At 39.2% G+C, this 12,777-nt stretch overlaps 1 protein-coding gene across 3 annotated transcripts in view; it reads right to left on the bottom strand.

Annotated features, from left to right (window-relative positions):
• cltcl1 (clathrin, heavy chain-like 1) overlaps nucleotides 1-12,777 on the bottom strand; it is a 36,452-nt gene that overhangs the window by 13,703 nt on the left and 9,972 nt on the right. For all 3 annotated transcript variants that reach the window (XM_081610788.1, XM_017306785.2, XM_008418134.3), the window contains exons 2-14: nucleotides 11,179-11,386; nucleotides 8,883-9,151; nucleotides 6,713-6,874; nucleotides 6,518-6,631; nucleotides 6,256-6,429; nucleotides 5,204-5,401; nucleotides 4,542-4,742; nucleotides 4,310-4,462; nucleotides 4,062-4,184; nucleotides 3,133-3,270; nucleotides 1,195-1,359; nucleotides 884-1,064; nucleotides 70-233 (exon numbers count right to left, since the gene is read on the bottom strand). In XM_081610788.1, coding sequence (XP_081466914.1) covers nucleotides 70-233; nucleotides 884-1,064; nucleotides 1,195-1,359; nucleotides 3,133-3,270; nucleotides 4,062-4,184; nucleotides 4,310-4,462; nucleotides 4,542-4,742; nucleotides 5,204-5,401; nucleotides 6,256-6,429; nucleotides 6,518-6,631; nucleotides 6,713-6,874; nucleotides 8,883-9,151; nucleotides 11,179-11,386 — 2,250 coding nt within the window. The remainder of the gene's footprint in view (nucleotides 1-69; nucleotides 234-883; nucleotides 1,065-1,194; nucleotides 1,360-3,132; nucleotides 3,271-4,061; nucleotides 4,185-4,309; nucleotides 4,463-4,541; nucleotides 4,743-5,203; nucleotides 5,402-6,255; nucleotides 6,430-6,517; nucleotides 6,632-6,712; nucleotides 6,875-8,882; nucleotides 9,152-11,178; nucleotides 11,387-12,777) is intronic.

Raw genomic sequence — 12,777 nt, 5'->3', positions numbered from 1 at the left:
CGGCAAAATGAGAATAATATTCGATTATCTCTGCAGAAGAAATTACACTGAATGAAGAAGCGGTTTTACCTTTAGGAAGTTTTTAACCCTCTCTGGGTCGTAGCAGTTGCTCTCTCTACATATTCTCTCCACTTCTTTGATTTGACCCGTCTTACAAGCAGCCTGGATGTATTTAAAGTGAACGTCGGGTTCCTGGCTGAAATTCACGATCGAACCAAGGAAGTAAAACAGACCTTAAAAGAAAAGACAGGAACATTTTTAAATCAGGTAAGAAAATAGCTGTCATTTAAAGGTGACCTTTTATGTTTCCTTTAACAGCTTAAGGTAGGTTTGTGGGCTAAATGAAATACGTCCGTTACATTTTTGACCAAGTAAAATTAACTTTTAGCATACTGAACTAATATCTTATCTTAGCTAATATTTCAGTTCACTCTATTTTGAGTGGCTGTCAGAATGAGCCGTTTTAGGGCTTCTTGTCACTTTAAATCCAAATAAGCTGCTGCTGGTCACGCCCCTAAACTCAGCATTCACACTAGTATGCAAAATGGCTGGTTGTGTCATTGTGTGTCTGTTTGCAAACATCTTTGGAAAGCGGTAAAATCCAGCTGACCAAACGTCCTGGAGCTCAGCTCAAGTTGCTAGGTAACGGGCTGGGCTTTGCTGGGGTTGCTAGGTAACGGGGCAGTGCCTTCTGATTTGTCACATTCAAACAGACACCAAAAAACGACTGGGTGTTATGTTTTGTTTTCCAAGTGCTTGGGCTGATTTTTGAAGCAGTTGAAACCCAAATCGAAGTGCAAAACCATTAAACATTAATTTTGCATAATAGGTCAGCTTTAACAAGTTTTTATCATTTTTAAATGAATTAAGAGAAAATGCCTACCTTCATAACTCTTGAAGGACTCGAAGAGCTCCACTAGCGCCTGAGTTCCCAGCTGCTCGTGATACTTTGATGCTACCTGCACACACAGCTGCAGGTTCTGCCTGATGTTGGCCGACAACATGGCCCTCAAACACTCCAAAGAGTCGTCGACTGACAAGGAGCCGAAAAAGTTCACCAGCCACTAAATGGTAGAAAAATGAAAAAGCAAAGAAATCTAAATGCAGAGGAAGAGATTAAAGGCATTCTTATGAAACCAAATGTCTCCCAACAGAGCTGTGTTCAGAGGAATGGCTGCTCTGCTGTAGGCGTACCTCAGGGTTGAGCAGATGTGTGTGCACCACGGCTCGTTTGATGTCGTACAGGTCGGTGTAGTGTTCGAGTGCTCTCTGCAGCAGCCCTGCCTTCTCACACAGCTGAGCAACGTGGGCCCGGTCATAGTGTGTGAACATCTGGTTCCCCAGGATGGCATCTGCTACCTGAAAATGTTCATTACACACATCAACACACACATCATATTAAGAGCAACTTTTCACATCAAAGTGAGAATCTACAGAGGTGGATGAGTGAGTTCATTACAGGGTCAAAACTTTCTACTTTATTGCTCTCCTGTTTAACCCTTTACATTTTCCACATTATGACGCCAAACCTCTATGTTTACACAGATCCTGGGTATTAAAGTGGCATTATTTGCATTTTCCAGGCACATATTACCATTTTATACCACAATCAAGTAACTATGTTACCTTCAGTTCTTATGAAAATGCTGTATATATCAAACATAAATTAAAAGAAATTTGACTTTGCAATGTAACACCTTGAAATTGGGCCTCTGTCTCTTTAAGAAGCTCCTGCTCTTTCCAACACTTCAGCAAGTCATCACAACGTTTCTCCATGATGCCGTTTACAACCGTTCTTACCAGCGTTGGGCTGAGAAGTAGCATCTAACATATTAAGCTCAAAAAATTTGATTTTACATGATGCCCCCCCCTTCATTTAAAAAGTGTTTAATTATAAAAAGGAAGAAAAACCATGACTTTCAAAATGGGATTGTTCTTCCAACAGGAAAACAACCCTAAGCTCACCACCACATGCAGATCAAAGCATCCAGATTTTTATTGGTAAAAACCACTGAGGATCCATTTATGCTTTTCCTTATAGTTTAGTTATGTGCAGTTATTTTTGGTTTGTTTATTATGTGAAATCCTTATGAAATGTGTGGTAGTTTGTAGTTGTAAGGTGGAGTTTACATTAGCAGTGAATAAGTTAGGAAGAAACTATAAAATAATGTGGTTTAGGGAAGGTTAAGACAGCAATTATAATTAAAATCCAACTCTAACTAGTTTTACTCTGCCACTGGTTTTTATTTATTATTCACCAATTAGTCTGTATATAATAAACATTACAAACTGACAAATAGCAAGAAGGGGTATTAATCTACAGAATAATTAACCAGATAATAGAACGAGTACCATATTTTCCGCACTATAAGGCGCACCGGATTATAAGGCGCGTAGAATAGAGTCATTGTTTCACTCACGGTGTTGGTGTTGCGATATTGTGCCCAACTGCTTTCTGGGTAACACAGACCAACCGACAAGCTGCCGCCGCAGTCTCTGTCTCTCTTCCACCGCCCCTCGCCCCCCTGGCTTTAAATGTATTATCAAACTTTATTAACAAACCAGCATTATGACTACTATCCCAGCATGCACCGCGCACTTCTTCTTCTACGGGGGAAAATGAAGTCGGCGGCTGCTTACCGTAGTTGCTAGACCTGTTGTGGCTCAATATTGGTCCATATATAAGGCGCACTGAAGGAAATTGAAGGTTTTTAGGTGCGCCTTATAGTGCGGAAAATAAAAGTACAAAAGCCAAACAAACAGCAAAACAAGCAAACAAACATGGAGGAATACGTTCAAAACAAGAATGAAACAGAACATAATCAATTGGTGTCAACAAAAATGAAACTTATATGTGGATTAGGGTATCCTTTTTTTAAAATCATGGCAGTTATTTTCTAATTTGAATTATTTTTCTCTTCTCTAATTGATTAACAGGCGTCACAGACATTTTTGGGAAGAATTGGCCACTGTTGACTACATGTTCCTGCCTGCATGTTTCTGTTTATGCAATATGCTCCACATCTGCACAGTTGATATTCTTATTCGTTGTGGATACAACATCAATGGTGACTAACGACTAGATGCATCAATTTCTCCAGTTAGGAAAAAGGAGCTGGTAAAACGGCTCACCTGGGGAGCGTGTATCAGGTTCATCTCAAGCAGACGTGTTTGTAAGTGTCCTTCAGCTGGACGATTGTTCTTCAGAGCATCCAACAGGAAGGAAGTGCACTGCTGAATCAGGCTGCCCTCCATGAAAACATCAACAATCTACAAAAAAAAAACAAAAAAAAACAGCATGCACAAAAGTTAGGAATACTAAAGACTTTTAAATTGTGCTGCAAAGCATAATTTCAGCTAATGTATAAGTCACAGGTTATTAAACACCAGCCAGATGTTTCTGCTCCTTCAATTTTCTGCTTAACTTGTAATTCAAAGCAAGAGCAAGGATGTGGCTTTAAAGGAAGGAGGGAGTCACTGACTCAGTGGATTCTTGGCATTGCTAGAACATCTGGAACAACACAGACACAGACAGACTCCCATCAAAGACACCTTTCCAGTTGATGTGTGCCATCGAATCAGATACGTGACTTTCTTTTAAACTTTGCAACATAGTTTTTATGCCACATTTTTCTACACTTTAATCATCATAGCTAATGGTTCAAAGACTAAATACTGTGAATTTACTGTGGATGGAGTTAGACCAGAAGGAAACAAAGACATGAAAGGAACCAAGAAAAAAAAGAAATAAAGAAATTTAAAAAGACAGAAGAGAAACATGGAAAGAAACCTAAAAGGAGACAAAGAGAACATAAAGGGTGGAGAAGAAGAAGGAAAAAGATGAAGGATGGGAAAGACAGAAGTAAAGAAGGAAAGGTGGACAGAGGGATAATTCAACGTTTTGACAATGACGTAAGAAATACCGCTTGGCAAGACAGACATTTTTAATTTTCTTTAATTTTTCCCATTTTCATACTAATCTGAATCTGGAAAATACTAAAAAAAAAAACAAACAATAAATCACACTATTAAGGACTGCATCTGAACGCTGCTCATGTTACCTGGTTGATGTTGGCCAGCGGCTCCTCGTCTTGGACAAGCATTTGGGCAAACTGCAGTCCTTGGTCTGGGTTGACTCGCATTACGTTCCTCAACAAAAACACCCAGTCTGGGGTGTAGCCCACCTACAGAGGCGCAGGAACAATGATGAATGTGAATCTGTTCGCACCTTTTTAAATACATTCATATTTAAGACGGACAAAACCAAAGATGACGATTTTATGAGAAAGTAAAGTGGAGATCTGGTTACCTTTTTGGCATACAGCACTATCTTCTGGAACTGTCCTGTTTCTGCAAAGCACTGAATGACTTTGTTGGGGACATTTGCTCTGAGATAAACACTAAGAGCTAGCGTTGGGTCCGAGGCCTTTACCAGATCGCCCAGTTCCTCTGAACACTCCAGCTGCAGAGCACACATAGTCGCATTTACTAATTATGACAGTCGCATAACAGAGGAGCAGAAAACTTTCACCAGCTCCTACCTTGTCCTCCTTCAGCCATTTCTCCAGTAGCTGCTTGCGGCCCTGCTGCAGGACGGGCCTGCACAGCTCCAGAGACTCAAACTTGTTGAGCTGGCCCTGGTCCAAAAGAATCCCGAAGTACTGGAGCAGGGGTGAGGCCTGACCCGGCTGGGCTGGGACACTCTGGAACTTGCGAATGGTTTCTGCCGTTCGGAGGATACCCTGCGGGTCAAAATACATCACACAATGGAGGAATTACTGGAGGAGGGAAAACAGAAAATTTCTACTGAATCTTTAGACAAATTTCATGGTGGTTCAGTAAAACTCATAAGAAAACAACCATTTTATTCTTTGAAACTCTGAATCATTGTAGATATGACAGTCTGGTAATCAGATGAACTAATTTATTCATATTGTGTTCTTTGACGTAAAATGAACTCAAGATTTAAGACCTTTTTAAGGCCATCATGAATGGAATTCAAGAAAAATAATACATAGAATATACGAGAATAAGTAGACAAAATTTAAGACCTGTGATTAATGTATTTAAAGTAAACTTTTTTGGGGGGGGAATTTAAGACATTTTTAATTTTAGATACACGATGAATCTATTCATTACCGAAGTGCACCTGGCAAGAGAAGAAAATGCAAGTGCTACACTTTAACTGCAGAGTCTGACGTACCTTGGGTGCAGATGCAGCAACCTTTGCAGCCTCTGAGTAACTTCCCTGGGCAAACAGAGTGTTAAACTTTCTGGCAAAAAGCTCCTCAGCCCCAACAAGATTAGACCTCACGGCCATCCTCAGGGCGAGATCAGGGTTCTGCAGAACATTTGTGGCATAGTTGACGATGTTTTCTTCTTCAACACACACTGACAAGACCTGTGACGTGTAGAAAAGGCAGTATGTCAATAAGACTCAATAAATGAGAAACAGAAAAAAAATTAGAAGGTAAATCTTTCAATGTACATTTAAGCCAAATTCACATTTAGCATGTTTCTGGACTTCAATTTGGATCTCTACTGTCGAGCCCAACGCATAAAACAAAAACATTCAGCCAATTTTTGGCAATAAGTTTATGTTTTTTGGTGTCTGGAAAAAGAGCCGTTTCAAAAACCCACAGAATGTAATGTTACAAATCAGGTGGTACCGGCCCTCACCTAGCAACTCTAGCAAAGCCCAACCAGTTACCTAGCAACCAAACTGAAGCTAAGCCCATTACTTAGCAACCAAAAGATCTCCAGCAGGTTTGGTCAGCTGGGTTTAATGTATGTGTTGAACAATGTGCTGCTGGAAAAGACAAGTGTTTTGTTGTGCAGTAGGCTCTACTAATGCTTTTCAAAGATGTATGGTTGTAAAATTGTGCATCTGTTTTCAGCCATTTTCATGTGTGAGTGTAAACATTGAGTTGGGGGGCGTGGCCACCAGCAGTTTATTTGGATTTAAAGTGAAACAGCTCTTTTTGAAAGGAGCTCAAAATAGGCAGCACTAAAATCTCAAAATCTCACTATCTCACAATGATTTTGTGCCAAAAATGTAATAAACATGCTTTGCATAGACCCCAGACCCTAAGCTGCTCAAAGAAGCTTAATAGGTCACCTTTAAGATACATTATAGAGCCAGAAAACACAAATCTTGAAAAAGTTGTAAAAATAATATGTACCCTTTGATGATTTTTATTTAGCAAAATAAGTAAAAGTAACAGAAGCTTTAGACACTTCAGTTTTTTTCCTCACCTGTCCCTTCTTATTAACGCCGATGATCCCTGAGGTGGCCTCATGAGGGGCCGTAACAAAGATAGTCTCTGCACTGATGCGGTTCATGTATATACACACTCCAGATTCCAGGTCGTACAGGTGAATGTAACCATATTTTGTGATCAAATATATCACACCGTGCTTGTTCCCAATCTACAACAAAAGAGTAAAAAGAGATTTTAAGAATTCACCAGCCACCTAAAACTCTTAGATGCTGAATAAGTAGCTGCCGTTCACTTACCTGCATAGCTACAGGGAAGTCTGTCTGGGCCTCTGGAGGGAAAAACACATCCACTGCTTTCTTAGCAAATGGCTGGTTTCCTGCAGCAGGCTGACCAACTTCAATGATGTGCAACTTTGAGGAGAAAGTCATCATGCATAAATAAAATAAGCACAGCAAGTAGGACGTAAAAGAAACCCGTTAATGAACCTTCACCTTTCCTCCCGCCTGTGAGCGCACAGCAAAGCAGAACAACGTGGAAGGTTTGGCATTTCCCTCCACTTTGAACTCCCCGAAGGCAGCGGCGTGGCCCTCGATGGGCTGGGAGACTTTCCTGTCAACCGAGTACAGCTGCATCGCTCCGACTACGCGATTTTGCTGCAAAGAAAAACAAAACTGAACCTCAGACTCATGGGACTGTCAAAACTCCAAGTCGTTGAGTTGTGATGCAACACAGTGCAACAAAAGTTCAGATTCGCTGTTCCGACTGTTGAGGGTTTAAGATAAGACATTATAATTGGGAACAGTGATTACTTAAACAAACAATGAAGAGCCACGAGTCAGTGCTGTGGGATGGAAACCAACACACTGTTAGCAGCAGGAGGTTTGCTTATAAGAAAACACCAGAAAAGTGTTTTTTTTTCCCACTGTGTGACTAAACTGTTTTCCAGTATTTTCTTCCCTCAGTTTAATTTCTCTTCATTAGAGCATTCTGAGAAGCTTTTATGTGGAAGCAGAGCTTCCTGTTCAATAACAGTGAAACCCCTCAGGTGTCTTTCATTAACTCTAGCTGACAAACCATCGGACTGCTCAGGGAGAAAAATGCTTCTGCAGGGATTGAGAAGTTATCCTAACTCCTTCTGTTATCCAGTAAATATCTAAGGAATTACTTTACTTCCCTCGACAAAAAACTAATCATCTGCTTAATGTTATCTTGAATTTTATCAGGAAAGTGTAATTGGAGTGCATACTTTGGGCAGTTTTGGCCTGTTATTCAAGAATGAAAACTGGAACCATTTCCCAACTGAGGTGTAAATTTTACTCAGATTCTCAAGCTATTAAATTTGATCCTGGACAATCTAATCATATCTTAACAGATAAAATTTTGAATGTTCAACCCAAAAAAAGTTTTGTTGTCTTAACTCAGTCTGAGGGAAAACCTGAATCATCTTGAGCAGCAGAGTCTTAACTTGCTGTAGTGAACGTATGTAGATAATATACGGATCTGAAAAGAAACAAAGAGCCCACTGCACTGACCCCCATTGAAAACCTCCTGGTTATTCCACCAAATATTGATTCCTGAACTCTTAATGAATTAAAACATTAGTATTTTTGTTTCTAAATTAAGATAAGCTTGTTTTCTTTGCATTATCTGAGGTTTGAAAGCTCTGCATTTTCTTCATTATTTTGACCGTTTCCCATTTCATGGAAACAAATATTAATTTTTTTTGTTTATAATTTCAGAGACATGTCAGTAGTTCATAGAATAAAACAACAATGTTCATTTTACTCAAACATAAACTTATAAAAAGTTAAATCAGAGAATCTGATCATTTAAAGTGGTCTCTTATTTTTTTTAAGGAGCTGTTTATTATTTTGCAAAACACATCAAGACTTCTTTGTGCCATTAATGCTACACCCAGTTACATTTATCAACTCCATAACAATCTTTGTTCAACAGCAGCAACTAATATGAAAATTAATAACTACTCATGATAGTAAAGTTTTAAAAATATATAGTTTGAATGCTTTTTAATATGTTATATATTATACATCATTCCTAAATAGAAATACAGTATTAAACACATTTTAACCGATAAAGATAAGATAACCTGAGCAATATTGTTCACTGTTCTATTAACCATTTATCTTTAACAGTTTTTTCTACTTTTACCATTTATGTACAATGATTCCCCTCAACTAAAATTTCTCAAAAAAAATTAGAAAAACATGAATAGAAGTTTCAACATATCAACAGAATGAAAGTATATCAAACTGATTAAATAATCTAAGACATAGCTTTTTATGCAACTCACACCTGATGTAGATTCTTTCTCCAGAAAAATTTCCATGTGCATCACTGTAAAATCTAACAAAACTTGAGAATCTGATGCTCTGCCTCCTCATTAAAACTCTAAAATAAGGAGAAAACAGCAGAACCGTCTCCTCAAAGTGTTAACACCCAAAAAGTGTCCTAGGAGCAGCGTGTTAAAGCTCTGTGGGTGTGAAATTACAAGCTCAGACTGGACAGAAGGCCAAGCAGGAGACACAGAAATATGTGAAAGTTTTTTCACTCCGATTTTGTTTCCCAAAACTGCTGCAGACCAGAGACGTAAAAGGTAATTACGACTCGAGGGGAGACGTGCTGAGGGGTGTGAACTCGTACCTGTGCAGAAATCCCGATCAGCAGTAACCACTTCTGTTGCTCGTCGGTTCTGTAGTTGATGATCTGACATCCTGCCAGGCTGGCGTGCCGATCGAACACTTTGGTGGGTTGGGAATCCCCCTCCATGCTCCAGTGGTAGACCGCCGTGTCCGTCACCAAGGCGACGGTGTTCACAGATATCCACTTCCAGAACATGACCTCCTCTGTGGTGGTGTGAGCCTTCATCTTACTCTTCATCTCGATGTTGAAAATCTGCAGGGTTTTGGCAGCTGTGAGGATGCATGGAGACGTAGAAATCAGATAAACTTGAGACGTAACGATGGGGTTTTTTTTGTTTGTAGATTATTTCTCTATTTTAATGCTCATTGACACATTTGCCGGTCATAAAGTGAACATTTTAAGGCAGACATTTTCTAGCATAAAGAAAAAAAAAACCTAAATCTAAACTTGAATTTGAGTACATTTATTCAGTCAGAGAAAATCCTGTTTAAAAATTGTTTATATTACCTGATTTTTAAACAGCAGTCACTTCCAACTAAATGCAACCAAAGCAGTTAATGAATGTATACTTTACTTCTTTTTTTTTTTCTGAAGAGTCCCTGGGAACTTTTAGCCATCCACAATAAAATATGACGTAACGCAGAGACCCATTTCCTTCAGCCTTCAAAAACCAGGCTAGATGAGGAACCATATTTATGGTCTATCAGGTGTGAAAATAAGCGTATTTTCACATTTGAAAAACCTGTTCCCCTCCTCACCTGTGGTGGCGCTGCACCAAGAACCAATGTAGAAAACGACATGAAAACCTCTGAAGAAGACATGATCGCACAAAACTAACAATCTCATTTTAATTCCTTATTTTTGAAAATGTTTTAGAGTTGAACGGAACAACAAAATATTCATCACATTAAAAATCTGTAGAAAGTAATAGCTGGTGCGCACATCTATTATGTTCAGGATCTTTATTCACACAAATCTCAGTTGGATTAATGACTATCGGTGCTGTGATTGAAGAGCATAAGACAGGTGCCAGGAGTTGAAGGGACTTACGAAGATTGTGCAAAGTGAAATGATCAAACATCTCTCTGTACATACATGTTTCAACTTCATGAAATGTAATATGATTGAGTTCTGCCACACCATCAAGATTTTATATGCTCATTGAATGAATGTACTCAAATAAAGGTTTGCATTTTCCAGCGTGAACATACACTATTACAGTACAGGTTTGGTTTATTTTAAGGTTTTATGCATATCTTTAAGCAGAGGTTCCAGCAAATTGTCAATCTGTAATAATATGAATACCACAAAGTGTTGTGTAAGCCGTCGAAGCCTCACTTTGTGCACCCAGTTGACATTTGCACCTAGAATCAACTGGCCTCCAGCTACAGGAAGCAGATGGCAGCTTTGAGAAAGGTCATAATGGCTTGCAGTAACTGAGTCATAGCACTGCTTCTGAGCTCCAGAATAGACTGGTTAGCTCTGTATGCGACCAGTAACAGCCTTCATAAGCCATTAAAACTCAAAATAACAAACAGGTGAGGTAATGCATGAGGTTGGTGAATACTGGCTCTGTTGTGCAAACAGCCATCAGCACAGACAGGCTTTATGATAAGCTAATGGGTTGCCTAATTAACAACAATGATATGGCTACTGGCTCACGCAGGCGTGCAAAGACCCACGCAGGGCTTCGGCGCTTTTTACTCTAATATGTGATGATTTCGATCCGACACACACACAGCCATGCCAACGCGTGTTGTTCTCATAAAAGAAGTGCATCTGCCAGCAGGTTAGATTAGAACACAGGTTTGGATTATTTTGCAGCTTCAGAGTGGTCAAAATGCCTCTGCATGGTTGTTAGAGACACTTTTATGAGAGAGAGACATGGCTACTGTATCATCACAACGGGGTGCCAGACAGGCAGACACACAGAAAGCAACTCACCGTCTGAGAAATTACAGAAAGCAAGGGAGGAGAAAGCAGAATGTCAATCAGGTAAGAGTGAAAGGACAACGTTAAGGAGGGCCAAACGGGGGCGAGTTATTCCCAGAGCGATGGGGGAGGAAGGAGAGAAAAGGCATTACAGGCAGATCAGCACTTTCATTTGTGCTTTTCGGGTTATATTCACTAACAGATAATCAATATGACGAACCAATTAGGAACATTGAGAAAACAGATTTGAGTGCGTTTGGCCAGCATTAATCATTGCATGACTCTTTTTCTACTACAATTAATTGTACTGGAGACAAAAATAACTTTTATACAACACAATGTACAACAAATTTCACCATCTCACCTTTCAGTGCGATGACCTTGCTTGCGGGGTTCATAATGGCGCTGTCAGCAGAGATGGGCCTCCTGATTGGGTTGTTGGGGTCGGACATGTCAACGATCACCACCTGGTTCTGCTCACCCACTTTCTCCCGGATGCAGATGAACTTGTCTGACTCCATGGTCAGGTAGCTGAAGCCGATGTTAGCTGGGTTCACACCCAGGTTCTGCAACTGGAAATTAATTTAAAAAAAAAAAACAATGTAAGAGAATAAAAACACCAGCTGGAACATCAAGTAGATGGTTTGGAGTGAATCTGGATGCAGAACCAACAGGGATGCTTTGGAAGTGAAGTCAGTAAAACAAACCCCACACACACACAGACTTTCACAAAACATCTTTAGGTTCTTTCCTTTTTATTTTAACTAACAAATTGTCAATCATTTAATAACATTATAAAATAAAACTACATTCTATTGTTTGCAGGTTACTAACATCTGCCGTGTTCCTGATGCCAGGCAGAATCGGAGGCCCAAAACAAATCTGTGCAACTCCTTGGCCAGTAATGTCTGTCTACATGCCTGCATTCAGTCTCCATGGTAACCAGCTGTTTCACCGTCCAATCACTTTAGAGAGAGTCCCACAACTTCCAATCCCACCCATAGCGGAAATGTAACAATTTCCTGTATGGGTGCAGAATATCAAGAAAATATGGAACTGTGATGCTTTTGCTGAAGATTGCAAAAATGTTAATTTTCTCACATTTTCTTGACTCTTCTTTACTATTGCTCAAAACACCCCTCTCTATGAGCCAGGGCACAAAAATGTAAATTAGGTGTAATAAAAGTGTAAACAGGAAAGTTAAACTGCCAACACAACTTTTCCAACATGCAGACACTTGAAATTCAACATTTTACAAACTACAATGTCCGAGCAGTCATTGAAGATTGTGATATCCTGAGGATGATGACGATTCAATAGATTGTGCATGTTTAATTTCTAACTCTCTCTGCATTTTAACCACTGATTCTGATTTTCTAGTCTAATAACTACAACAGATAGGGGGAAAAACATGCGGCAGGTTGTTTTATGGTGCTAGTAGATTTAAATTTAAAAAATTCAGGGACTATGTCATGCTGATTTTTATTTAATCCAAATAACTTTGCAGTACATCTTTTTGGTTGATGTGTATATAGAGCAAAAATTGTAAAAGTTATTAAATTTTGATGCATTTAATGAATGTGATACAAGGGGAAAAAAAAACATTTTCACCTATCAGACCTGATTATGGGAATAATTTTGATTTCCGGACCACTGATTGGTGCATATCTTATTACTGCCTCAGTTTTCAACTCAGATATTCACCAAAGCATCAAGATGCAGGTTTTTTGGCAAACCAACCACCTTTGGGTTTTGGATAGAAATATAAAGTCTTTAAACTATATTATCTCTCCTATCATGTCATTATAGAGAAGAAACGGAGATTAATCAATATTGTGCAATAAAACATAACACAACTGACATACATGAGATAATGAGCAAGTGTTCAGTTGGTTATTTTAAAGTCGTTTCATCCAAACATGTTAACAGGCATGAGAGACATTTACATTTAATTTTACAAACA

Source organism: Poecilia reticulata, chromosome 9, assembly GCF_904066995.2.
Source record: "Poecilia reticulata chromosome 9, P_reticulata-male-v2, whole genome shotgun sequence".
Taxonomy (NCBI): domain Eukaryota; kingdom Metazoa; phylum Chordata; class Actinopteri; order Cyprinodontiformes; family Poeciliidae; genus Poecilia; species Poecilia reticulata.
This window is presented reverse-complemented; position numbering and strand designations above follow the sequence as displayed.